This window comes from Tachypleus tridentatus, unplaced genomic scaffold (assembly GCF_004210375.1).
Source record: "Tachypleus tridentatus isolate NWPU-2018 unplaced genomic scaffold, ASM421037v1 Hic_cluster_2, whole genome shotgun sequence".
Lineage (NCBI taxonomy): Eukaryota > Metazoa > Arthropoda > Merostomata > Xiphosura > Limulidae > Tachypleus > Tachypleus tridentatus.
In genome coordinates this window covers 12,317,635-12,345,331 of record NW_027467782.1, presented here as the reverse complement: position 1 = coordinate 12,345,331, position 27,697 = coordinate 12,317,635, and the positions used below count along the sequence as shown (strand labels likewise).

General features: G+C 44.2%; 1 protein-coding gene across 1 annotated transcript in view; it reads left to right on the top strand.

Moving 5' to 3' along the window:
* Positions 1-15,496: 15,496 nt before the first annotated feature.
* Positions 15,497-27,697, top strand: part of LOC143243294 (uncharacterized) — a 42,949-nt gene continuing 30,748 nt past the window's right edge. The window contains exon 1 of the mRNA XM_076487145.1: positions 15,497-15,644. Coding sequence (XP_076343260.1) covers positions 15,497-15,644 — 148 coding nt within the window. The remainder of the gene's footprint in view (positions 15,645-27,697) is intronic.

The following is a 27,697-nucleotide window of genomic DNA, read 5'->3' as shown; positions in this document are numbered from 1 at the left end:
AGAATGTGGAGAGTCTATTACTTATTATTCTTTCGAGAATTTTGCCAACACAGCTGGTCAGACTGATTGGTCGGTAGCTATTTGGTTTATTCGCTGGTTTTCCTTCCTTATGGAACATTAATATATTTGCTAGCTTCCAAGAAACTGGGATATATCCTGAGGATAGCGATAGGTTAAATAGTGAATTTAGGTGGTCAAACAATTTCGGAGTGCCGTTTTTTAGGAGAATAACTTGTATTTCATCTTCTCCTGGCGCTTTGTTTTGGTGTTTTTATTGCTTCTAGTATTTCATGTAAGGATATTTCCTTTGTTAGTAATGTGCTTTCATAATCAGTGTTAGAACTTATATTTGTATCAGTTATGTTTACTGGAAATATTGGTTCATATTTATGTTTATTGTTTGCTATGTGATCAGTGACTTTATTGTAGAAGTATGTATTCATATCTGGATCTGTGTGTGTTTTAAATGTATTTTGGAGTTGGTCCTTGAAGGCTTCGGCTATTTCTTTATTTGTATGTGCAATGGTGTTATTGTGTTCAAGTGGAGGATATTTCTTTGTGTTTGTGTTTTCATTTGTGAATCTTTTAAGATGTGACCAGAATTTTTTCGGGTCAGTTATCTCATTTAGTTTATTACAGTAATTGTCCCATTTATTTTGTTTTTGTTGTTTTATTTGAGTTCTAATGTGATTTCTAATGTTGTTTATTTGTGTTTTCGTTTCTCTGTTTCTTGTAATCATGTACTGTCTTCTCAGTTGTCTGCGCTTTTTTATTAGGTTGATTATTTCTGTGGTGGGTTTCCATGTATTGATTGTTGTTTTATGGTGTTGTTTTGGTATTGTTAACTTGGCTGCTTTCTGAAGGCAATCCGTGATTGTTTGACAATAGTTGTCCATTTCGACATGCGTTTTAACTTCTTTAATAATTTTATTAGGTAACAGATTATCTAATTCTTGTTTATAGCATTGCCAATTTGCTTTACTGTAATTAAATTTTTCTTTCCTATATGTTACATTTTATAGGGGTGAGATCGAAGACGCAAAAAATTGGGAGATGATCACTATCTACATCTTTTCCCACTTGAAATTTTACTAATTTCTGGCTTAAATTATATGTACACATACACAGATCTAGTATGTCACTAGAGTTAGTTGAATAGGATGTATGTGTTGGGGTGGTATCATTCAGTAAAGCTATGTTATTATCATCAATAAATTGTATTAATTTTCTACCATTTGGATTAGAACTTCGGCATCCAAAGGAAACATTTATACTGTTTAAGTCTCCCATGACTATGGTGTTTTGATTGTGGGAAAAGATGTTATTTAGTAAAGTTGTATCTAATTGTTTACTGGGTGAGCAGTAAATTCCTGCTACGGTTATTTTAGTTTTATTCAATTGGAGGATATCTACAGTAACATGTTCATTGCTACTGTTTAATTCGATTTCTTCTACAGATAAATCTACTTGATGAAGCAGCATTATGCCTCTGTTTTCATCTTTTTTTTTTTTTCTGTCTTTTCTAATAGTTGAGTAATATGGTATTTTAAATCTATTATTATTATATGTTAAAGTTTCACTTAATATTATAATCTGAGGGTTTAATTCTTCTATTAAATCTTCGATCTCATGTTTCTTGGAAGCTATTGCACCTTGGATGTTGATATACACTACTGTGAACATTGTGCTGTGAGCATGTAACCTGTTAATGTAGTTATAATGTAGGGTATATGAGGTGTGACGTGTTTTATGGTAATAGTGATCAGTAGTTCTAGAAAGTTAGTTGTCTGGTTTGGTTTAGTGTATTCTGCTATAAAATCAGTTATTACATTTTGAAAACTGTTGAAAACAGGCTTGCTTTGTCTGTTGTGTTAACATTCGTTTCTTGTATGGTGATGTTGTTTTCTTTTGGTTTTTGTGTTAATGTGTTCTTATTCTGTGTATTAGTTTTCTGTACTTGTTGTTTATGTGGTTCTTTTCCTTTTAACATTTCTGCATATGTAGTTTTGTTGTTTTATTGTGTTCTGTTGATGTGCTTGTTTCGGGTAAGCTGCTTGTTTTCGGTTGATTCTGTTCTGTTGGTGTGTCTGTTTTAGGTAAGCTGTTTGTTTTCGGTTGATTCTGTTCTGTTGGTGTTCTGATCTGAAAAATGCGTTGCTTTATTTGTTTATATTTTTCGCAGCCTTTGTAATTTGCTGTGTGGGTTTGACCACAGTTACAACATTTAGGCGTTTCTTTTCTTTTACATTGATTGATATGGTGTTCCCCGCCACATCCGCAGCACCTCGGTGTTGCTAAGCAGGCTGCTGAAACATGTCCATATCGTTGGCAGTTGTAACACTGTGTTACAACAATTGCCGGAGTTTTCAATTGTTCAACTTGGTATTTTTGATACCAGAGCAATATTCCATTGTTTATTAGATTTTGAATGTTGTAGCTGTCATCAATGTCTATTCTAATCAGGTTAGTAGGTGTTTGTGTTTTTTAGAAATAATTCTTTCTGTCTTGGTGTGTGGTATGTTTTGTTCGTCAAGTGCCTGTTTAACTAGGTCCAGGTCAATCGTCTGATGAACCCCTCTTACCACTATTGATTTTGGTTGCGGCTTACTTCCCGGAAGGTGGATTTTGATATTTCCAGGTTTAAAGGCATCTGTTGGCCATTCTTTAAGTAGTCGGTTAAGATCGACTACATCTTGCCCTTGCACCAGTACTCCGCCTCTCGGCAAACGCTTAATGTTAACTATGTTAACATTTGGTTTGCATCTCTTTACTTCTGTGGCAAGCAGGGGTTGGTTATATTGACCCGGAATGCCTTCTATTATAATTGCGTATTGTGGTGGTCTTGTTTTGTCACTGTATTATTGTTGTTTGTTAGTTTGTTTTTTTTAATATTTCTTTTTGATATGACAGCGATAAAGTCTTGGTCTTCCAATTCTTGATCACTGTCATTTTTTTCTTCATTATTATGTTTATCAACATCCATGGTGTTACTGTTTTTCACCGTTACCTTATTGGGACTTAACCCTACTTTAATTGCAGGAGTAGCTACCTCTACCTCAGTATTAGTAGCCGTCACTGCTTCTTCTTCACATTCTGAGTTTTCCGAAGAATTAATTTCCTTAATTAATTTACGCTTAACTTTACTTTTTTTTTAATGACATTATTTGTTTTTTTAACAGTACTTAATTCTCTTTTTGCCAACGTACAAAGAGTTAGCAATGGGGAAACATTAATATCGTTGCCACCAGTTACGCTTGACTTACCTGCATTAGTCTTTTGTTGAGCCGTAACGGCTTTTCCCGCCATTTCTTTTGCTGGTCTTATTGGACCCGTAGTTGTTGTCTTTGCGGTTTCCCGCTCTTCTGTTCCCGATTTCAGCAGTCCTCTGTGATTTCTTCAAGTAATGTGCTGTCCTGATAAGATATACAATAAATTCAAGTGCTTCTTCTTATATTCTCAATTCAAATTCTTTTAAGTCTAAATCGCTTTGAACAAGAGCCAGACAAAGAACGTCTTATTCCTATCGTTCCAAGGCGCTCGAAAAATAAACCCTACATGGGTGAAACAAAGGGATTTTGTTTGTTTTGAATTTCGCGCAAAGCTACTCGAGGGCTATCTGCGCTAGCCGTCCCTAATTTTACAGTGTAAGACAAAAAGTGTGTGTGTGTGTTTTTTATAGTTGAGCCACATCAGGCTATTTGTTGAGTCCACCGAGGGGAATCGAACCCTTGATTTTAGCATTGTAAATTTGTAGACTTACCGCCGCACTCGTAGGTGAAGAAAACAACAGGATATTTGTGCTTTACTCACCACGACTATGGAAACACGGTTTTTAGCAATATAAGTATGCAGACATCCCGCTGTGCCAATGGAGGCCTTTACATATTTATCATAAATAGTAGGTTCAATTCATTTTCACCGAGTTGTTATTGACAATAATAATTGAAATACTATATAAACTATACAAGTTTAATAAAAATAATCCTTACTTCTTACAAGAAGTAGTAATAGTGTGACTCAAAACTTACACAATATTTTAATCTCTAATATATGGTTTGTTTGTTTTTTGAATTTCGGAGCAAAAATACAAAATGGCTATCTGCGTTAGCCGTACTTAATTTAGCAGTGTAAGGCTACAGAGAAGCCAGCTAGGCAGTACCACCCATCGCCATCTCCTGGGAAACTCTTTCACCAAGAAATAGAGGGAGTGACTATCATATAATAATGCCCCCACGGCTGAAAGAGCGAACATGTTTACGAGTCGAGCGCCTTAACCATGCCCGGCCCTAGTATATGCTAAGACTTAATATTAATAAATATTTTACCTTTAATAATAAGTTTATTTTAAAATAGAAAAGCTACTTTTGTGAAAATATTTCTCAAATTTACCATTACCAATAATTTCATTTCTCTTTCATACTTATTCACATAAAAGTTTGGACATATACAGCAAATCAAATTGTGTTTCTAAGTAATACTCAAATCATTGATCAGATGGCACTAACAGTTTATTCACAATATAATGCAGGCGTACAACAAATCACGGAATTAAAATTAGTTTATGTTGTAATAAAGTCATTTGAAGCATCAAAGTTCTATTAAAAACATTAATAGATCAACCAAGTTAACAAATTAAATAACTGGTTACAATTTTCTTTCTTCAGAAATTAAAATGTATTAAAATACGTTTCCACAAACATTTTTAAATTATCTGAATTGCTGACAAAACGACAGTTAATGAGTAGTGTTGACAGACTCCTCATCCATAAAACTTTAGAATTGGCACTAAACATTCAGGAAGGTAGCGTTCTGGAGTCAGCTAAACCCAGATTCGTTCGTCAGACTGCCAGATAGTGAGGTATGATTCATTTCTCCAGAGAACGCTTTTCCATTTCTACAGAATCCAATGGCGGTGTGCTTTATACCGCTCAGCCGACGCTTGGTATTGTGCATCTTGATTTTAGGTTTGCGTCCGGCTGCTCGGCCATGGAAACCCATTTTATTAAGCTCCTGACGAACAGTTTTTGTGCTGACGTTGCTTTCAGAGGCAGTTTGGAACTCGGTACTGTGTGTTGCAACTGTGGACAGATGACTTTACGCGCTACGCACCTCAACACTCCGCGGTCCAACGGGGGAAAGCAATATCCAAAATGTCCTTAGTAACGTGTGTAAGTTGTGGGGGAAATGTCCTTTGCAACGGGGGTAAGAAGTGGGGGAAATTTCTCTAGCAACGGGGTGTATTCAGTGGGAAATGTCCATAGCAACGGAGGTAAACAGTGGGGAAAATGTCCATAGCAACGGGTGGTAAACAGTGGAGAAAATGCCCTAGCAACGAAGAAAGCAGTGTCCAAAATGTCCTTAGCAACCTGGGTAAGCAGTGGGGGAATGTCCTTAGGAACGGGGTAAGCAGTGGGGAAACTTTCCCTAGCAACGGGTGTAAACAGTGAGGGAAATGTCTCTGGAAACGGGGGGTAAGCAAGGTCCCTAGCAAAGGGTGGTAAGCAGTAGGGGAAATGTCCCTAGCAACGTGGGTAATAAGTGTGGGAAATGTCCCTAGCAATGGGGGAAGCAGTGTCGGAAATGTCCCTAGCAACGGGGGTAAGCAGTGTCTAAAATTTCTTTAGCAACGGGAGTAAACAGTGAAGAAAATGTCTTTTTCAACGGGGGTAAGCAGAGGAAATGTCCCTAGCAATCGGGGTAAGTAGTGGGGGAAATGTCAACATCAATGGGGTGTAAGCAGTGTCGAAAATGTCCCTATCAACGGGAGTAAGCAGTGTCCGAAATATCCCTAGCAACGTGGGTAAACAGTGGGGAATGTCTTTAGGAACGGTGGTAAAGCGTGGGAAAATATCCCAGCAACAGGTGTAAGCAGTGAGGGAAATGTGTCTAGAAATGGGGGGTAAGCAGTGTCCCTAGCAGAGGGTGGTAACGAGTGGGGAAATGTCCCAGCAACGAAGGTAAACGTTAAGGTAAATGTTCCTAGCAATGGGAAATAAGCAGTGTCGGAAATGTCATTAGCAACGGGGTAAGCACTGTCTAAAATTTCCTTAGCAACGGATGTCAACAGTGAAGAAAATGTCCCTTTCAAAGGTGGGTAATCAGTGGGAAATGTCCCTAGCAATGGGGGTAAGAAGTGGGGAAATGTCCAAAGCAATAGGGTAAGTAGTGTCGGAAATGCCCCTAGAAACAGGGGTAAGCAGTGTCCAAAATGTCTTAAGTAATGGAAGTACGTAGTGGTGAAAATTTCCCTAGCAATGGGTTGTATTCTGCGGGAAATGTTTTAGCAACAGAGGTAAACAGTAGGGAAATGACCCAGCAACAGGTTGTAAGCTGTAAGGGAAATATCCCTAGCATCGTGGGGAAAACAGTGTAGGATATGTCCGTATCAACGAGAATAAGCAATGGGGGAAATGTCTCTACCAGCAAAGGTAATCAGTGAAGAAAAGGACCATAGCAATAGGGCAAAAAAGTGGGGTAAATATCCCTAGCAATGGGAGTAAACAGTTGTAGAAATATCCCTAGCAACTGGGTGTAATTATTGTGGGAAATGCCCCTAGCAACTGAGGTAAACAGTAGGGAAAATATTTTTAGCAACAGGGTTAAGCAGTGGGGAAATGTCCCTAGCAACGGGTGAAAGCAGTGGGAAGAATATCCCTAGCAACGGCGGTAAGAACTGGGGAAATGTCGCTAGCAACGGGGGTAAGCAGTGTCGGAAATGTCCATAGCAACGGAGGTAAGCAGTGTCCGAAATGCCCCTAGAAACAGGTATAGGCAGTGAAGGAATGTCCCAAACAACGGGTGTTAAGCAGGGTCGGAAATGACACAAGCAACAGGGGTAAGCAGTGTCGGAAATGTTCCTAGAATCGGTGTTAATCAGTGGGAAAATGTCCTTAGCAACGGGTGTATGCAGTGGGGGAAATGTCCTTAGCAATAGGGGTAAGCAGTTGGGAAATGTCCTTAGCAACGGAGGTAAACAGTAAGGTAAATGTCCCTAGCAACGGAGTAAGCAGTAGGTGAAATGTCCCTAGCAACGGTGTATATTCACTGGGGGAATGAACCTAGCAATAAAGGTAAACAGTTGATGAAATGTTCTTAGGAACGTGGTTAAGCAGTGGGTGAAATGCCCCAGCAACAGTGGTAAGCAGTGTCCAAAATGTCACTAGCAACGGGGTAAGCAGTGGAGAAAATTTCCAAAGCAACGTGTATAAACAGTGAGAAAAATGTCTCTGGAAACGGGGTAAACAGGGTCCCTAGCAAAGGGTGGTAAGCAGTGGGGGAAATGTCCCTAGCAACAGGGGTAAGTAGTGGGGGAAATGTCCCAAGCAACGGGGTATAAGCAGTGTCGAAAATGTCCCTACCACCGGGAGTAAGCAGTGTCTGAAATGTCCCTAGCAACAGGGGTAAGCAGTGTTTAAAATGTTCTTAGTAACAAGGGTAAGTAGTGAGGGAAAAGTCCTTCACAATTGGATGAAGCAGTGGGAGAAATTTCCCTAGCAACGGAGTGTATTCAGTGGGAAATATACCTAGTAACGGGGTAAGCAGTGTCTAAAATGTCCCTAGCAACGTCGGTAAGCAGTAGGGGAATGTCCTTAGGAACAAGGGTAAGCAGTAGGTAAAATTTTACTAGCAACGGGTCTAAACAGTGAGGGAAATGTCTCAAGAAACGGGGGATAAGCAAGGTCCCTAGCAAAGGGCAGTAAGCAGAGGGGGAAATGTCCCTAGCAAGAGGGATAAGAAGTGTGGGAAATGTCCCTAGCAATGGGAAGTAAGCAGTATCGGAAATGTCCATAGCAAAGTGGGTAAGCAGTGTCTAAAATTTTTTTAACAATGGGGTAAACAGTGAAGGAAATGTCCCTTTCAATGGGGTAAGCAGTGGGAAATGTCCCTAGCAATGGTGGTAAGTAGTGGGGAAAATGTCCCCAGCAACGGGGTAAACAGTGTCGGAAAAGTCCCTAGGAACGGGGTAAGCAGTGTCCGAAATATCCCTAACAACTGGGATAAGTACTGGGGGAAATGTCCCCAGCAACGGGGTATAAGCATTGTCGAAAATGTCCCTACCACCTGGAGTAAGCAGTGTTTGAAATATCCCTAACAACGGAGGTAAGCAGTGAGTTTAATGTCCTTGGCAACTGAGGTAAGCTGAGGGGGAAATATCCAAAGCAATAGGATGTATTGAATGAGGGAAATGACTCTAGCAACGGGGTAAGCAGTGACGGAAATGTCCCAAGCAACAGGGGTAAACAGTGAGGGAAATGTCCCTAGCAACGGGGGTAAGTAGTGTCGGAAATATCTTTAACAAAGGGGTAAGCAGTGTCTAAAATGTCCCTAGCAACGTGGGTAAGCAGTAGGGGAATGTCCTTAGAAATTGGCAGAAAGCAGTGTTTCTAGCAAAGAGTGGTAAGCAGTGGGGAAATGTCTCTAGCAACAGGGGTAAGCAGTGTCGGAAATGACCCTAGCAACGGGGAAAGGCAGTGTCTAAACTTTTCCTAGCAGCGAGGGTAAAAAGTGCCGGAAGTGTCCCCAGCAACGGGATATAAGCAGTGTCGAAAATGTTTCCAGCAACGGGATATAAACAGTGTCGAAAATGTCCCTACCAACAGGAGTGAGTAGTGTTTAAAATATCCCTAACAATGGAGGTAAGCAGTGGGTTCAATATCCTTGACAACTGAGGTAAGCAGTGTTCAAAACGTCTTTAGTAATGGGAGTGAGTAGTGGGGGAAATGTCTTTAGCAACGGGGATAAGCAGTGGAGGAAATTTCCCTAGCAACAGGGGTAATCAGTAGGGAAAAGGACCCTAGCAATAGGGGAAAAGTGAGGAAAATGTCTCTAGCAACGGGTGGTAAACAGTAAGGGAAACGTCCCTAGCAACGGGGGTAAGCAGTGGGAAGAATATTCCTAGAAACGGGGGTAAGAACTGGGGAAATGTAGACAGCAACGGGAGTGAGCAGTGTCAAAAATTTTATTAGGAACGGAGTTTAATAAGTGGTGGAAATGTCCCTAGCAACTGAGGTAAATAGTAAATGAAATATCTTTAACAACGGGGGTAAGCAGTGTCTAAAATGTCCCTTGCAACGTGGGTAAGCAGTAGGGGAATGTCCTTAGAAATGGGCAGTAAGCAGGGTCCCTAGCAAGGGTCGCAAGCAGTGGGGAAATGCCCCTAGCAACAGGGGTAAGCAGTGTCGGAAATGTCCCTAGCAACGGGGTTAGGCAGTGTCTAAAATTTTCCCAGCAGCGGGGGTAAAAAGTGCAGGAAGTGTCCGCAGCAACGGGGTATAAGGAGTGTCGAAAATGTCCCTACCAACGGGGTAAAGAGTGTCCGGAATATCCCTAACAATGGAGGTAAGCAGTGGATTTAATATCCTTGGCAACTGAGGTAAGCAGTGGGGAAATGTTCTTAGCAACGAAATGTATTCAGTGGGGTAAATGATCCCAGCAATGGGGCAAGCAGTGTCGGAAATGTCCCTAGCAACGGTGTTAATCAGTGGGAAAATGTCGTTAGCAACAGGGTAAACAGTGGGGAAATATCCCGAGCAACGGGGGGTAAGCAGTGGGGGAAATGTCCCTATCAACAGGGATAAGCATTGGGTGAAATGACACAAGCAACGGATATAACCAGTAAGGTAAATGTCCCTAGAAACGGGGAATAAGAAGTGGGGGAAATGTCCTTAGCAGCGGGGTGTATTCAGTGGGGGAACTGTTCCTAGAAACGGATATAACCAGTAAGTTAAATGTCCCTAGAAACAGGGAATAAGAAGTGGGGAAATGTCCTTAGCAATGGGGTTAAGCACTGAGTGAATTGGCCCTAGCAACAGGGATAAGTAGTGTCGGAAATATCCCTAGCAATGGAGATAAGCAGTGCGGAAATGTCTCGAGAAACGGGGGTAAGCAGTGTCCCTAGCAAATGGTGGTAAGCAGTGGGGAAATGTCCCGAGCAACAAGGGTAAGAAATGTGAAAAATGTTTTATTGCAACGGAGGTAAGCAGTGTCAGAAATGTCCCTAGCAATGGGGTAAGTAGTAGGGAAATGTCCCCAGCAAAGGGGTATAAGCAGTGTCGAAAATGTTCTAACCAATGGGAGTAAGCAGTGTCCAAAATGTCCCTAACAATGGAGGTAAGTAGTGGGTTTAATGTGCTTGGCAACAGAGATAAGCTGTGGGGAAATGTCTTTAGCAATGGGTGTAAGCAGTTGGGAAATGTCCTAAGCAACAGAGGTAATTAGTAAGGTAAATGTCCCTAGCAACAAGGTAAGCAGTGAGAGAAATATCCTTAGCAACGGGGTAAGCATTGTCAGAAATGTCCCTAGCAACCAGAATAAGCAGTGAGGGAAATCTCCTTAGCAACGGGGTAAGCAGTGGGGAAATTTTCCGAAAAACGGGGTAAACATTGGAGGATCCCTAAAACGGAAGTAAGCAGTGGGGAAATGTCCCTAGCAAGTGTGGGTAACCGGTGGTTCAATGTCCGTAGAAACGTGTGTAAACAGTAGGGGAAATGTCCCTAGCAATGGGGTAAGAACCGGGTAAATTGTCCCTAGCAATGGGGTCAGCCATGTCAGAAATGTCCCTAGCAACGTGGGTAAGCAGTGGGGAAAGAATACCTAGCAACGTGTTTAAACAGTGAGGGAAATGTCTCTAGAAACGGGGATTACGAAGTGGTGGAAACGTCCCTTGCAACGGGGGTAAGCAGTGTCCAAAATATCCTTAGGAACGGTTTTAAGCAGTGGGGTAAATGCCCCTAGCAACGGAGGTAAAGAGTGGGTGAAATCTCCATAGTAAAGGGTTAAGCAGTGTCCGAAATGTCCCTAGCAACGGGGTAAGTAGTGTTGGAAATATTCCTAGCAATGGTGCAGGCAGATTCCGAAATGTCTTTAGCAACGTGGCTAAACAGTGGGGGAATGTACTTAAGAACCGGGATAAGCAGTGGGGAAAATTTCCATAGCAACGGGTGTAAGCAGTGAGGGAAATATCTCTAGAAACGATGGGGTAAGCAGGGTCACTATCAAAGGGTGGTAAATAGTGGGGAAATGTCCTTACCAACGTGGGTATGAAGGTGGAAATGTCCTTACCAACGTGGGTATGAAGTGTGGGAAATGTCCCTAGCAACATGGGGTAAGCAGTGTCTGAAATGTCCCTAGTACGGGGTGAAGAAGTGTCTATAATTTCCCTAGCAATGGGGTGAACTGTGTAGGAAATGTCCCCACCAACATGGTATGAGCAGTGTTGAAAATGTCCCTACCAACGGAAGTAAACAGCGTCCGAAATGTCCGTAACAACGGAGGAAAGCAGTAGGTTTAATGTCCTTGGCAACTGAGGTTAGCAGTAGGGGAAATGTCCTTATCAATGGGATGTTTTCAGTGGGGAAATTTCCCAGCAACAGGGTGTATTACTAGAAAATGTCCCTAGCAACGGAGGTAAACAGTGGGGAAATGCCCTTAGCAACAGTTGATAAGTAGTAAGGAAAATGTTCCTAGCAACATGGATAAACAGTAAAGGAAATGTCCCTAGCAACGGTGATAAGAAAAAGGGAAATGTCCTTATAAATGGGGTGTATTCAGTGGGAAAAATGTCCCTAACCACCGGGGTAAGCATTGGGTGAATTGTTCCTAGCAACGGGGTAAGCAGTATCCGAAATGTTCCTAGCAATACGGAAAATTTCCGAAGCAAAGAGGGTAAACAGTGGAGGAAATGTTTCTATAAACGGGGAGTAAGCAGTTGGGGAAATGTACCTAGCAATGGGGAAAAGCAGTGTCCGAAATGTCCCTAGCATCAGTGTCACTCAGTGGGGAAATGTACTTAGCAACGGAGGTAAACACAGAGGGAATTGTCCCTTGCAACGGGGGTAAGCAGTGGGGGAAATGTCCCTATCAACAAGGAAAAGCATTAGGTGAAATGACACAAGCAACGTGGGGTAAGCAGTGGGGGAAATGTCCCTATCAACAAGGAAAAGCATTAAGTGAAATGACACAAGCAACGTGGGGTAAGTAGTGGGGGAAATGACCCTAGCAACATGGGTAAACATTGGGTGAAAAGACACAAACAACATGAGCTAAGCAGTGACGTAAATGTCCCTAGGAACAGGGGTAAGCATTGGGTGAAATGCCCCTAGCAACGAGGGTAAACAGTAGGGGAAATGTCCCTAGCAACGGTGATAAGCAAAAGGAAAATGTCCTTATAAATGGGGTTTATTCAGTGGGAAAAATGTCCCTAACCACCGGGGTAAGCAGTTGGGAAAATGTATCTAGCAATGGGGGTGAGCAGTGTCTGAAATGTCCCTAGCAACAGGGGTATGCAGTGGGGGAAATGTCCTTCGCAACGGGGGTAAGCAGTAGGGGAAATGTTCCTAGCAACGGGATGTACTCACTATGTGATGTCCCTAGCAACAAAGGCAAACAGTGGGGGAAATGTCCCTAGCAACGGGTGGTAAACAGTAAGGGAAATGTCCCTAGCATCGGGGTAAGCACTGGGTGAATTGTCCCTAGCAACGGGGTAAGCACTGTTCAAAATGTCCCTAGCAAGGTGGGTAAGAAGTGGGGAAAATTTTCCTAGTAACAGATGTAAACAGTGAGGGAAATGTCTCTAGAAACGGGGGATGCAGTGTCTAAAATTTCCTTAGCAACAGGGGTAAACAGTGAAGGAAATGTTCCTTTTAACAGGGGTAAGCAGTGGGAAATGTCCCTAGCAACGGGGTAAGTAGTGGGGAAATGTCCCCAGCAACGGGAGTAAGTAGTGTCCGAAATATCCCTAACAACAGAGGTAAGCAGTGGGTTTAATGATTTTGACAACTGAGGTAAGCAGTGGGGGAAATGTCCTAAGCAATGGAATGTATTTAGTGGGGGAAATGACCCTAGCAACGAAAGTAAGAAGTGTCGGAAATGTCCCTAGCAACGGGGTAAGCCGTGTCCAAATGTCCTAGTTACGGGGATAAGAAGTGGGGAAAATGTCCTTAGCAACGGGTGTAAGCAGTGGGGGAAATTTCACTAGCAATGGGTTGTATTTAGTGGGAAATGTCCCTTGCAACAGGCGTAAACAGTGGGGAAATGTCCCTAGTAACAGGTGGTAAGCAGCAAGGGAAATGTCCCTAGCAACGTTGGTAAAGCAGTATAGAAAATGTCCGTAGCAACGGGGGTAAAAAGTAAAGTAAATGTCCCTAGCAACGTGGGTAAGCAGCGTCGGAAATGTCCATAGCAACTGTGATAAGCAATATGGAAATATCCTTAGCAACGTTGTAAACAGTGGGGGAAATGTCCCGAGCAACGGGAGTAAGCAGTGGGAAAAATGTCCCTAGCAACAGGGGTAAGCATTGGGAGAAATGACACAAGCAACGTGAGGTAAGCAGTGGGGAGATGTCCCTAGCAAAGGGGGAAAGCAGAGGGAAAAGTGCCCTAGCAACAGGGATAAACAGTAGGTGAAATGTCCCTAGAAAAGGAAGTAAGCGGTGTCCGAAATGTCATTAGCAATGGTGATAAGCAATGGGGAAATGTCCTTAGCAATGGGGTAAAGAGTGCGGAAAATTACCCAAGGAACAGGATAAGCAGTGTCGGAAATGTCCCTAGCAACGAAGGTAAGCAGTGTCGGAAATGTCCCTAGCAAATGGGGTAAGCAGTTGGGGAAATGTCACGAACAATGTGCTTATACAGTGGGGGAAATGTCCCCAGCAACGGGGTATAAGCATTGTCGAAAATGTCCCTACCACCTGGAGTAAGCAGTGTTTGAAATATCCCTAACAACGGAGGTAAGCAGTGGGTTTAATGTCCTTGGCGACTGAGGTAAGCAGTGGGGGAAATGTCCTTAGCAATGGGATGTATTCAGTGGGTGAAATGTCCCTAGCAACAGGGGTAAGCAGTGGGGGAAATGTCCTTTGCAACGAGGGTAAGCAGTGGGGGAAAGTTCCCGAGCAACGAGATGTATTCAGTATGAAATGTCCCTAGCAACGGGTCGTAAACAGTAGGGGAAATTTCCCTAGCAATGGAAGTAAGTAGTGTCGAAAATGTTCCTATCAATGGGTGTAAGCAGTGGGGAAAATTTCCCTAGAAACAGGTGTAAGCAGTGAGGGAAATGTCTCTAGAAACGGGGGTAAGCAGTGTTTCTAGCAAAGGTTGGTAAGCAGTTGGGGAAATGTCCCTAGCAATGGGGTTAAGAAGTGTGGGAAATGTTCCTAGCAACGTGTGATAAGCAGTGTCGGAGATTTCCCTAGCAACGGGGGTAAGCAGTGTCTAAAATTTCTATACCAATGGGGGTAAGCAGTGAGAAATGTCCCTAGCAACGGGAGAGAAAGTAGTGGGGAAATGTCCCCAGCAACGGGGTTTAAGCTGTGTCGAAAATTTTCTTACCAACGGGAAAAAGCAATGTCCAAGATGTCCCTAACAACGGAGGTAAGCAGTGGGTTTAATGCCCTTGGCAACAGAGGTAAGCAGTGGGAGAAATGTCCTTCGCAACGGTGAAAAGCAGTTGGGAAATGTCCTTAGCAATGGAGGTAAGTGTAAGGTAAATGTCACTATCAACGGGGTAAGCAGTAGGAGAAATGTCCCTGGCAATGGCGTGTATTCAGTGGGGGAAAGGAACCTAGAAACGGAGGTAACAGTTGATAAAATGTCCTTAGGAATGGGGTTAAGCAGTGGGGGAAATGTCTTTATGAATGGGGTTAATCAGTGAGGGAAATGTCCTAGAAACGGGGGTAATCAGTGTCCAAATGTCCCTAGCAACAAGGGAAAGAAGAAGGAAAAATCTCCTTATCAACGGGGGTAAGCAGTGGGAGAAATGTCCGAAGCAACGAAGTAAACAATGGAGGAAATGTCCCTAGAGAGGAAGTGTAAGCAGTGAAGAAAATTTGTTGTCCTTAACAACGGGTGGTAAGCAGTGGGGGAAATGTCACGAGCAATGTGGGTATGCAGTGGGGAAATGTCGCTAGGAATGGGGTAAACAGTGGGGAAAATGTCCCTAGCAACGGGTGGTATACAGTGGGGGAAAGGTTCTTAGCAATGGTGGTAAGTAGTGGGGAAAAGGTCCCCAGCAACGTGATATAATCAGTATCGAAAATGACCCTACCAACAGGAGAATGCAGTGTCCGAAATATCCCTAACATCGGAGGTAAGCATTGAGGGAAATGTCCTTAGCAATGGGATTTATTCAGTGTGGGAAATGACCCTAGTAATGGGGTAGAGCAGTATCGGAAATGTCCCTAGCAACGGGGTAAGCAGTATCCAAAATGTCATTAGTAATAGGGTTAGTAGTTGAGGAAATGTTTCTAGCAACGGGGTAAGCAGTAGGGAACTTTCCCTAGCAACGGGGGTAACCAGTGGGAAAGGACCCTATTAACTGGGTGTAATCAGTGGGGAAATGTCCGTAGCAAATGAGGTAAACAGTAGGGAAATGTTTTAGCAATGGGGTTAAGCAGTTGGGGAAATGTCTCTAGCAACGGGTGAAAGAAGTGGGAAGAATATCTCTAGCAACGGGGTAAGAACTGGGGAAATGTCGCAAGAAACGGGGTGAGCAGTGTCGAAAATGACCCAACCAACGGGAGTAAGCAGAGTCAAAATCTCTAGAAAAGGTGTTAATAAATGGGAAAATGTCCTTAGCAACGGGGTAAAGAGAGAAGGAAATGTCCCGATCAATGGGGTAAGCAGAGGGGTAAATATCCGTAGCAACAGGGGTAAGCATTGGGAGAAATGACACAAGAAACGGGGTAAACAGTAGAGAAATGTCCCTAGAAACGGGGGTATGTAGTGTCCGAAATGTCACTAGCAACGGTGATAAGCAATAGGGAAATGTTCTTAGCAACGGGGTAAACAGTGTCGGAAATGTCCCTAGCAATTAGGGTAAGCAGTGTTTAAAATTTCCCTTGCAACTGGGATAAACAGTGGAGAGCAATTAGGGTAAATGTCCCTAGCAACGGGGTAAGTAGTTTGGGAAATGTCCCAAGCAACGGGGTATAAGCAGTATAAAAAATGTTTCTACCATCGGGGAGTTAGCAGTGTTTGAAATATCCATTACAACGGAAGTAAGCAGTGGGTTTAATGTCCTTGGCAGGTGGGGTAAGCAGTGTAGGAAATGTCCTTAGCAATGGGATGTATTCAGTGGGTGAACTGTCCCTATCAACAGGGTTAAGCAGTGTCTGAAATGTTCCTAGCAACGGGGGTAAGATGTGGGGGAAATGTCATTTCCAACGGGAGTGAGCAGTGGAGGAAATTTCCCAGCAACGGGATGTATTCAGTATGAAATATCCCTAGCAACTGAGGTAAACAGTGGGGTAAATGTCTCTAACAACGGGTGGTAAACAGTAGGGAAATGTCCCTAGCAAAGGGTGTAAGTAGTGACGAAAATATCTTTAGCAACGGGGGTAAGCAGTGTCCAAAATGTCCCTAGCAACGTGGGTAAGCAGTGGGGAAAATGTCCCTAGCAACGAGTGTAAACAGTGAGGGAAATGTCTCTAGAAACGGTGTGTAAGCAGTGTCTAAAATTTCATTAGCAACAGAGAAGAAAATGTTTTTATGAATGAGGTGTAAGCAGTGAGAAATGTCGCTATCAACGGGAGTAAGTAGGGGGAAAAATGTCACCTGCAACGGTGTATAAGCAGTGTCAAAAATGTTCCTACCAACGGGAATAAGCAGTTTCCGAAATATCCCTAACAACAGAGAAAAGCAGTGGGTTTAATGTCTTTGACAACTGAGGTAAGCAGTAGGGGAAATGTCCTTAGCAACGGTATGTATTCAGAGGGGAAATGACCCTAGCAACGGGGGTAAGCAGTGTCCAAAATGTCCTTAGTTATGGAAATAAGTAGTGAAGGAAATATCCCAAGCAACGGGTTGTATTCTGTGGGAAATGTCCGTTGCAACGAAGGTAAACAGGGGGTTTCCACGTGAGCAACAGGTGGTAACCAGTAAGGGAAATGTCCCTAGCAACGTGTGGAAAGCAGTATAGAAATGTCCGTAGCAACGGGGGTAGACAGTAGAAGATATGTCCCCCCTAGCAATGGTGATAACAATAGGGAAATGTCCTTAGCAACGGGGTAAACAGTGTCGGAAATGTCCCTAGCAACAGGAGTAAGGAGTGTCCGAAATGTCCCTGGTAACGGAATAAAGCAATGGGGTAAATGTCCTTTGCAACGAGGGTAAGCAGTGGAAGAAATTGCCTCAGCAACAAGTTGTTTTCAGATGGAAATGTCCCTAAGAACGGGGGTAAACCGTGGGGGAAATGTCCCTAGTAATGGGAAGTAAGCAGTGGGAAATGACCCTAGCAATGGGGATAAACAGTGGGGGAATGTCCCTAACAACGTGTGGTAAACAGTGGGGGAAATGTCCCTAGCAACGGGGGTAAGCACTGGGTACATTTTCCCAGCAACTGCCGTAAGTAGTGTCTGAAATGTCCCTCTCAACAAAAAAAAGAAGCAGTTTCGAAAATGTCCCAACCAACGGGAGTAAGAAGTGTCAGAAATATTCCTAGCAACGGGGGTAAACAGTAAAGGAAATGTCTCAAGCAACGGGGAATTAGCAGTGTCCGAAATGTCCCTAACAACGAGGGTAAGGAGTGGATTTAATGCCCTAAGCAACTGAGGTAAGCAGTGGGTTAAATGTTCTGGGCAACTAAAATAAGCAGTGGGGGGAAATGTCCTTAGCAACGAGATGTATTCATTGGGGGAATTGTCCCTAGCATCGGGTGTAAGCAGTGTCGGAAATTTCAAGAGCAACATGTGTAAGCAGTGCCCAAAATGTACATAGCAACGGCGGTAAACAGTGTGGGAAATGTCCTTAGCAACGAGGGTAAGCAGTGTGGGAAATTTCCCTAGCAACGAGTGTAAACAGTGAGGGAAATGTCCCTTTAAACGGGGGGTAAGCAGGGTCCCTAGCAAAGGGTGGTAAGCAGTGGGGTAAATGCCCCTAACAATGGGGGTAAGCAGGTGTGGAAATGTCTCTTTCAATGGGGGAAAACAGTGTCGAAAATGTCCCTAGCATCGTGGGGTAAGCAGTGGGTTTCATGCCCTTAGCAACTAAGGTAAGCATTGGGGAAATGTCCTTGGCAACGGGATCTATTCAGTGGGGGAAATATCCCTAGCATCAGGTGTAAGCAGTATCGGAAATTTCCCTAGCAACAGGGGTAAGCAGTGTCCGAAATGTCCTTAGCAACGGGGGTAAGCAATAAAGGAAATGTCCCTAGCAATAGAGAAAAACAGTGAAGAAATGTCCCTAGCAACAGATGGTAAGCAATAAGGGAAATGTCTAGCAACTTGGGGAAAGCAGTAGGGGAATTGTCCCTAGCAACAGGTGGTAAGCAGTAAGGGTAATGTCCCTAGCAACATGGGGAAAGCAGTAGGGGAAATGTCCGTAGCAACAGGGTTAAGTAGAGGGGGAAATTCCCTTAGCAACAGAGGTAATCAGTGGTGAAAAAGACCCTAGCAATTAAGAAAATATTTGGGTACATATCCCTAGCAACGGGAGTAAGCAGCAGGGGAAATATTTCTAGCAACAGGGTGTATTCAGTGGGGGAAATGTCCCTAGCAACGGAGTTAAACACTAGGAGAAGTGTTTTTAGCAACTGGGTTAAGCATTGGGGGAAATGACCCTAGCAATGGGTGTAAGCAGTGTTGGAAATGTCCCTAGCAACAGGACTAAGCTGTGTCCAAAATGTCCGTAGCAACGGGGTAAGCAGTGGGTTTAATGTCCTTGGCAACTGGTGTAAGCAATGGAAAAAATGTCCTTAGCAACGGGGTGTATTCAGTGTAAGAAATGTCCTTAGCAATGGGGTGTATTCAGTGTAGGAAATGTTCTTAGCAACGGAGTTAAACAATGAGGTAAGTGTCCCTAGCAACGGGGAAATGCAATGGGGGAAGTGTCCTTAGCAACGGGGGTAAGAAGTGAAGGAAATGTGCCTAGCAATGGGGAAACCAGTAGAGGAAGTCCCTAGCAATAGGGGTAAGCATTGGGTGAAATGCCCTAACAACGTCGTATAAGCAGTGGGGAAATGCCCCAGCAACAGGGTAAGCAGTGGGTTTAATGTCCTTGGCAACTGGAGTAAGCAGTGGGGAAAATGTCCTTAGCAATGAGGTGTATTCAGTGGGGGAAATGTCTCTAGCAACAGAGGTAAACAGTAAGATAAATGTCCCTAGCAACGAGGTAAGCAGTGGGAGAAATGTCCTTAGCAATGGGGTGTGTTCAGTGGGGAAATGTTTCTAGCAATGGGTGGTAAGCAGTGTCGGAAATGTTACTAGCAACGAGGTTAAGCAATGTACGAAATGTACCTAGCATCGGTGTTAATCAGTGGGGAAATGTCCTTAGCAATGTGGGTAAACTGTGAAAGAAATGTCCCGAGCAACGGGAGGTGAGCAGTGGGAAAAATGACCCTAGATACGGGGGTAAACAGTATAAGAATTTTTCCCAGCAATGTGGGGTAAGTAGTAAGGAAAATGTCCCAAGCAATTGGGGGAAAGCAGTAGGGGACATGTCCCTAGCAATGAGGGTAAACAGTGGGGGAAATGTCCCTAGCAACGGGGGTTAGAAGTGTCGGAAATGCTCCTAGAAACAGGCGTAGGCAGTGGGGAAATATCCCTAGCAACGGGTGGTAAGCAGTGTCGGTAATGTCACTAGTAACGGTGTGAGAAGTGTCCAAAATGTCCCTAGCAATGGTGGTAAGCAGTAGGTGAAATGTCCCTGATAACAGGGTGTATTCAGTGGGAGAAATGATCCTAGCAACGGAGGTAAACAGTTGAGGAAATGACCTTAGGAACGGGGGTAAGCAGTGTCAGAAATATTACTGGGAACAAGGGTAGCAGTGTCCGAAGTGTCCCCTGCAATGGTGGTAGGCATTTAGGGAAATGTCCCTAGCAATAAGTGTAAGCAGTGGTGGAAATGTCCCTAGAAACGGGGGTAAGCAGTGTGGGAAATTTCTTTAACAACTGGTGGCAAGCAGTGGTGGAAATATCATTAGCAATGTGGGTAAACAATGGGGTAATGTCTATAGCAACGGGGAGTAAGCAGTGGAAATGTCCCTAGCAACGGGTGTAAACAGTGGGAAAAATGACCCCAGCAACGGGTGTTAAACATAGGGGAATGTCCTTAGCAACAGGGTTAAGCACTATTTGAATTGTCCCTATCAACGGAGGAAAGTAGTGGCGAAAATGTTTCTAGCAACGTGGGTAAGCAGTGGGGAAACATTTCCCAGCAACGGGTGTGAACAGAGAGAGAATGTCTCTAGAAACGGGGAAATCAGGGTCCCCAGCAAAGGGATGTAAGCAGTGTCTGAAATTTCCCTAGCAACGAGGGTAAGCAGTGGGGTAAATGTCTCTAGCAACAGGGTTAAGCAGTAGTGGATATGTCCCTGTCATTGGGGGTAAGCAGTGTCGGAAATCTCCTTAGCAATGGGCGTAAGAAGTGGGGGAAATGTCCCTAGCAACGGGTGGTAAACAGTGGGGAATGTCCTTAGCAACAAGGTAAAGCACCATTTGAATTGTCCCTAGCAACGGGGGTAAGTAGTGTCCGAAATGTCCCTAGCAATGGGGAAAGAAATGTCCGAAATGTCCCTAGCAACGTGGGTAAGCAGTGGGGAAAATTTCTTTTGCAATGGGTGTAAACAGTGAGGTAAATGTCTCTAGAAACGGGGGGTAAGCAGGGTTTCTAGCAAAGGGTGGTAAGCAGCGTCGGAAATGTCCCTATCATCGGGATAAGCAGTGTCTAAAATTTTCCTAGCAATAGGTGTAAGCAGTGGGGTAAATGTCATTAGCAATAGTGGGTAAGCAATAGTGAAAATGTCTTTATCAACGGGGGGAAAACAGTGTGGAAAATGTCGCTAGCAAAGAGAGTAAGTAGTGTTCGAAATATCCCTAGCATCGGGGTAAGAAGTGGGTTTAATGTTTTGGCAATTGTGGAAAGCAGTTTTGGGAATGTCCCTAGCAACTGGGGTAAGCAGTGGAAAAGTTTTTCTAGCAACGGGGTAAGCAGTGTGGTAAATGTCCCTAGCAACAAGGGGTAAACAGTCGGAGAAATGTCTTTAGCAACGTGGGGTAAGCCGGGGGAAAACGTCCCTAACAACGGGGTGTAAGCAGTGTTGGAAATGTCCCTAGCAACAGGTGTAAAAATGTCAGAAATGTCCCTAGTAACGTGTGTAAACAGTGGAGGAAATGTCCCTAGGAAAGGGGGTAAGCAGTGGAAAAAGTCCCTAGGAACGGGGATAAGTAGTGGAAAATGTCCCTAGGAACGGGGATAAGTAGTGGTTGAAATGTCCCTATCATTGGGGGTAAGCAGTGGGTTTTATATCCTTTGCAACTGAGGGAAGCAGTGGGTAATGTCCTTAGCAACAGGATGTATTCATTGGGAGAAATGTCACCAGCATCGGATGTAAGCAGTATCGGAAATTTCCCTAGCAACGGGGGTAAGCAATGTCCGAAATGTCCTTAGAAACGGGGGTAAGCAGTGGGGGAAATGACCTTAGCAATAAGGGTAAGCAGTGTGGGAAATTTTCCTAGCAACGAGTTGTTTTCAAATAGAAATGTCCCTAGCAACGGGGGGTAAACAGTAAGGGAAATGTCCCTAGCAACAGGTGTAAACAGTGTGGGAAATGTCCTTTGCAACGGGGGTGAGCAGTGTGGGAAAATTCCCTAGGAACGGGGTGTATTCAGTTGGAAATGTCCCTAGCAATAGAGGTAAACAGTAAGGAAATGTCTCTAGCAACTTGAGGAAAGCAGTAGGGGAAATGTCCGTAGCAACGGGTTAAGAAGAGGGAAATGCCCTTAGCAACACAGGTAATCAGTGGTGAAAAGGACCCAAGCAATTGGGGAAATATTGGGGTAAATATCCCTAGCAACATGAGTAAGCAGTAGGGGAAATATTTCTAGCAACGGGTGTATTCAATGGGAGAAATGTCCCAGCAACGGAGTTAAACAGTAGGGGAAATGTCCGTAGCAACGGGTTAAGAAGAGGGGGAAATGCCCTTAGCAACATGAAAAGGACCCAAGCAATTGGGGAAATATTGGGGTAAATATCCTTAGCAACATGAGTAAGCAGTAGGGGAAATATTTCTACCAACGGGGTGTATTCAATGGGGGAAATGTCCTAGCAACGGAGTTAAACAGTAGGGGAAGTGTCCTTAGCAACTGGGTTAAGCAGTGGGAGAAATGACCCTAGCAATCATGGTAAGCAGTGTTGGAAATGACCCTAGCAATCATGGTAAGCAGTGTTGGAAATGCCCCTAGCAACAGGAGTAATCTGTGTCCAAAATGTCCGTAGCAACAAGGTAAGCAACAGAAAAAATGTCCTTAGCAACGGGGTGCATTCAGTGTAGGAAATGTCCTTAGCAACGGAGGTAAACAATGAGGTAAATGTCCCTAGCAATAGGGGAATGCAATGGCGGAAGTGTCCCTAGAAACGGGGGTAATAAGTGAAGGAAATGTCCCTAGCAATGGGGAAAAAAGTAGGGGAAATGTCCCTAGCAACAGGGGTAAGCATTGGGTGAAATGCCCCTATAAACGTAGGGTAAGCAGTGGAAGAAATGTCCCTAGCAACGGGGGAAAAGCAGTGGAAGATATGTCACTAGAACCGGGGATAAACAGTGGTGGAAACGTCCCTAGCAACGGGGTAAGAAGTGTGGGAAATGTCCCTAGTAACGGATTAAGCAGTGTCCGAAATGTCCCTAGCAACGGGTGTAAGCAGTGGGGCAAATGCCCTTAGCAACAAGGATAACAAGTGTGGGAAAGTTTCTAGCAACGAGTTGTTTTCAGATAGAAATGTCCCTAGAAACAGGGGGTAAACAGTGGGGGAAATGTTCCTAGCAACAGTGGTAAACAGCCTTGGAAATGTCCTTTGCAACGGGGGTGAGCAGTGTGGGAAATTTCCCTAGGAACGGGGTTAAGCAGAGGGGGAAATGTCCTTTGCAACGTGAGGAAGGCAGTAGGGGAAATGTCCGTAGCAACAGAGGTAATCAGTGGTGAAAAGGATCCCAGGAATTGGTGAAATATTGGGGTAAATATCCCAGCAACGGGCGTAAGCAGTAGGGGAAATATTCCTAGTAAAGGGGTGTATTAAGTGGGGGAAGTGTCCTTAGCAATGGAGTTAAATAGTAGGGGAAGTGACCATAGCAACTGGGTTAAGCAGTGGGGAAATGTCTCACCAATGGAAGTAAGAAATGGGGAAAGTGTCCCTAGAAACCGATGGTTAGCAGTAAGAGAAATGTGCCTAGGAACGGGAGTAAGAAGAGGGGTAAATGTTCCTAGCAACGGGGGTAAGCAGTGGGGGAAATTTCCCTAGCAATGAGATGTATTCAGTGTGAAATGTCCCTAGCAACGGAGTTAAACAGTGGGGAAAATGTCCATATAAACGGGTGGAAAGCAGTAAGGTAAAAGTCCCTAGAAACGTGTGAAAAACAGTTAGAAAAATATCCGTAGCAACGTGTGTAAGCAGTGGGGGAAATGTCCCTAGGAACGGTGGTCATCAGTGGGGAAAAGTTCCCTTGCAACAGGGTTAAAAGTGGGGTAAATATTTTAGCAACGGCGGTAAGCAGTAAAGGAAATGCTCCTAGCAACAGGGGTAGGCAGTGGAGGAATGTCCCGAGCATCGGGTGGTAAGCAGTGTCGGAAATATCACTAGCAACAGGGGTAAGCAGTGTAAAAGGTTTTGTAGAAACGGCGTAAGCAGTTGTGTATATGTGTCCAGCAACGGGGGATAAGCTTTACTAGAAATGTCCTTAGCAACATGGGGTAAGCAGTAAAGGAAATGTCCCTAGCAACGCGGTGCATTAAGTGGGGAAATGTCCCTAACAACGGAGGTAAAGAGTAGAGGAAATGTTTCTTGCAAATGGGTTAAGCATTGAGGGAAATAACCCTAGCAACGGGGGTATTCGATGGGGAAATGTCCCTAACAACGAAAGTAAACAGTAGAGGCAATGTCCCTCTCAACGGGGATAAGAAGTGGGAAAAACGTCTTTAGCAACGGGGGTAAGCAGAGGGAAGAATGTCCCGACCAACGGAAAAGCAGTGTCGCAAATTTCCCTAGCAACAGGGGTAAGAAGAGTCCGAAATGTCCCTAGCAGCAAGGGTAGACAGTGAAGGAAATGTCCCTAGGAACAGGAAGTAAGCAGTGTCGGATATGTCTTTAGCAATGGGGATAAGCCATGGGGAAAATAACCCTAGCAACAGGGGTAAGCAGTGTCCAAAATGTCCCTAGCAACGAAGGTAAGCAGCGGGGGAAATGTTCTTATCAACAGGGGTAAGTAGTGTGGAAATTTTTCCAGGAACGAGCTGTTTTCAGATGGAAATGTCACGGGCAACGGGGATTAAACAGTGGGGGAAATGTCCATAGCAACGAGTGTTAAAGAGTGGAAAATGTCCCTAGCAACGGGAGTAAGCATTGGGGAAATATCCATAGCAACAGGAAGTAAGCAGTGGGAAATGTCCCTAGCAATGGGGGTAAGCAGTGGGGGAAATTTCCCTAGCAATGAGATGTATTCAGTGTGAAATGTCCCTAGCAACGGAGTTAAACAGTGGGGAAAATGTCCATATAAACGGGTGTATAGCAGTAAGGGAAAAGTCCCTAGAAACGTGTGAAAACAGTTAGAGAAATATCCGTAGCAACGAAGGTAAGCAGCGGGGAAATGTTCTTATCAACAGGGGTAAGTAGTGTGGAAATTTTTCCAGGAACGAGTTGTTTTCAGATGGAAATGTCACGGGCAACGGGGATTAAACAGTGGGGGAAATGTCCATAGCAACGGGTGTTAAAGAGTGGAAAATGTCCCTAGCAACGGAAGTAATCAGTAGGGAAAAGGTCCGTAGCAATGGAATTAAAAGTGGGGTAAATATACCCAGCAACGGTGATAAGCAATGGGGAAATGTCCTTAGCAATGGGGTAAACAGTGCGGGAAATGTCCCTAGCAAAGTGAGCAAACAGTGTTTGAAATGTTCCTAACAACGTGGTAAGCAGTGAGTTTAATGTGCTTGGCACCTGAAGTAAACAGTGGTGGAAATGTCCTTAGCAATGGAGGTAAGCAGTTTACGAAATGTCCCTAGTAACGGGGTAAAATGCGGGATAATGATCCTTAACAACGGAATAAGTAGTTGGGGAAATATCTCTCGGAACGGGTGGTAAGTTGTGTCGGAAATGTCCCTAGAAACGTAAGCAAGCATTGTCCGAAATGTTCCTAACAACGGGGTAAGCAATGTCCGAAATGTCCCTCGGAATAAAGGTAAACAGCGGAGGAAATGTCCTTAGCAACGAGGATAAGCAGTAGGGGAAATTTCCCTAGCAACGAGTTGTTTTCAAATGGAAATGTCCCTAGCTACGGGTGGTAAAGAGTAGGGGAAATGTCCGTCGCCTAGGGTTGTAAACAGTTGGGAAATGTCCCTAGCAACGGGAGAAAGCACTGTGAGAAATGTCCCAGCAATGGGGAGTAAGCAGTGGGAAATGTCTTTGCAAAGGGGTAAGCAGTGTCTGAAACGTTCCTAACAACGTTGTTAAGCAGAGTCGGAAATGTCCCTAGCAACGGGGTAAGCAGTGGGTTTAATGTCCTTGGCAACTGGGGTAAGCAGTGGAGGAAATGTCCTGAGCAACGGGGTGTATTCAGTGTAGGAAATGTCCCTAGCAACGGGGGTAAACAGTGAGGTAAGTGTCCCTACCAATGGAAGTAAGAAATGGGGGAAGTGTCCCTAGAAACGGATGGTTAGCAGTGAGGGAAATGTGCCTATCAAAGGGAGTAAGTAGTGGGAGAAATTTTCCCAGCAATGGGGTGTTTTCAGTGTGAAATGTCCCAAGCAACGGAGTTAAACAGTGGGGAAAATGTCCATATAAATGGGTGGAAAGCAGTAAGGGAAAAGTCCCTAGAAACGTGTGAAAAACAGTTAGATAAATATCCGTAGCAACGTGGTTAAGAAGTGGGGGAAATGTTCATAGAAACGTTATTCATCAGTGGGAAAAAGTTCCCTTGCAACGGGGTTAAAAATTGGGGTAAATATTTTAGCAACGGCGGTAAGCAGTAAAGGAAATGTTCCTAGCAACAGAGGTAGGCAGTGGAGGAATGTCCCGAGCATGTAAGCAGTGTCAGATATATCACTAGCAACAGGGGAAAGCAGTGTCCGAAATGTCTACAGCAACGGTGGTAAACAGTTTGGGAAATGTCCATAGGAATGAGGGTAAACATTGGGTAAAATGCCCCAAGCAACGTAAAGTAAGCAGTAAAAGAAATGTCCCTAGCAACGGGGTAAGTAGTAGGAAGAATGTTCCTAGCAACGTGGGTAAGCAGTGTTGGAAATGTCCCTAGCAACGGGTAAGCAGTTGGTTTAATGCCCTTGCAACTGGGGTAAGCAGTGGGGAAATGTTTTCAGCAACGGAGTGTATTCAGTGTAGGAAATGTCCCTAGCAACAGGGTGTATTCAGTGGGAAATGTCCATAGCAACGGGTGTATTCAGTGTAGGAAATGTCCCTAGCAACAGAGTGTATTCAGTGGGAAATGTCCATAGCAACGTAGGTAAACAGTGAAGGAAATGACCTTTGCAGTGGGGATAAGCAGTGGGAAAATGTCCCTAAACCGGGGATAAACAATGGGGAAAATGTCCCTAGCAATGGGGTAGGCACTGAGTGAATTGTTCCTAGCAACGGGGTAAGTAGTGTCGGAAATGTACCTAGCAACGAGAGTAAACAGTGTTCGAAATGTCCTTAGCAACGGGGTAAGCAGTAGGGAAATTTCCCTAGCACTGTGGTGTATTCAGTGCGAAATGTCCCTAGCAAAGGAGTTAAACAGTGGGGAAATGTCCCTAGCAACGAGTGGTAAGCAGTAAGGGAAATGTCCCTAGCCAACGGGGTAAGCATAGGGTTCAATGTCCTTGGAGTCTGGGGTAAGCAGTGGAAGAAATGTCCCCATCAATGGGGTTAAGCAGTTTCCGAAATGTCCGTAGCAACGGGGTAAGCAGTGGGTTTAATGTCCTTGGCAACTGGGGTAAGCAGTTGGAAATGGTCCCTAGCAACGAGGGTAATCAGTGGGGAAAAGGTCCCAGCAATGGGGTAAGCAGTTAACGAAATGCCCCTAGTAACGGGGTAAAATGCGGATAATGATCCCAAACAACGGGAATAAGTAGTTGGGGAAATATCTCTCGAACGGGTGGTAAGTTGTGTCGGAAATGTCCCTAGAAACGTAAGCAAGCTGTGTCCGAAATGTTCCTTACAACGGGGTAAGCAATGTCCGAAATGTCCCTCGGAATAAAGGTAAACAGCGGAGGAAATGTCCTTAGCAACGAGGGTAAGCAGTAGGGGAAATTTCCTAGCAACGAGTTGTTTTCAAATGGAAATGTCCCTAGCTACGGGTGGTAAAGAGTTGGGGAAATGTCCGTCGCATAGGGTGGTAAACAGTTGGGAAATGTCCCTAGCAACGGGAGAAAGCACTGTGAGAAGTGTCCCTAGCAATGGGGAGTAAGCAGTGGGAAATGTCTTTGCAATGGAGGTAAGCAGTGTCTGAAACGTTCCTAGCAACGTTGTTAAGCAGAGTCGGAAATGTCCCTAGCAACAAGAGTAAGCAGTTTCCGAAATGTCCCTAGCAACGGGGTAAGCAGTGGGTTTAATGTCCTTGGCAACTGGGGTAAGCAGTTGAGGAAATGTCCTGAGCAACGGGGTGTATTCAGTGTAGGAAATGTCCCTAGCAACGGAGGTAAACAGTGAGTTAAGTGTCCCTACCAATGGAAGTAAGAAATGGGGAAGTGTTCCTAGAAACGGATGGTTAGCAGTGAGGGAAATGTGCCTA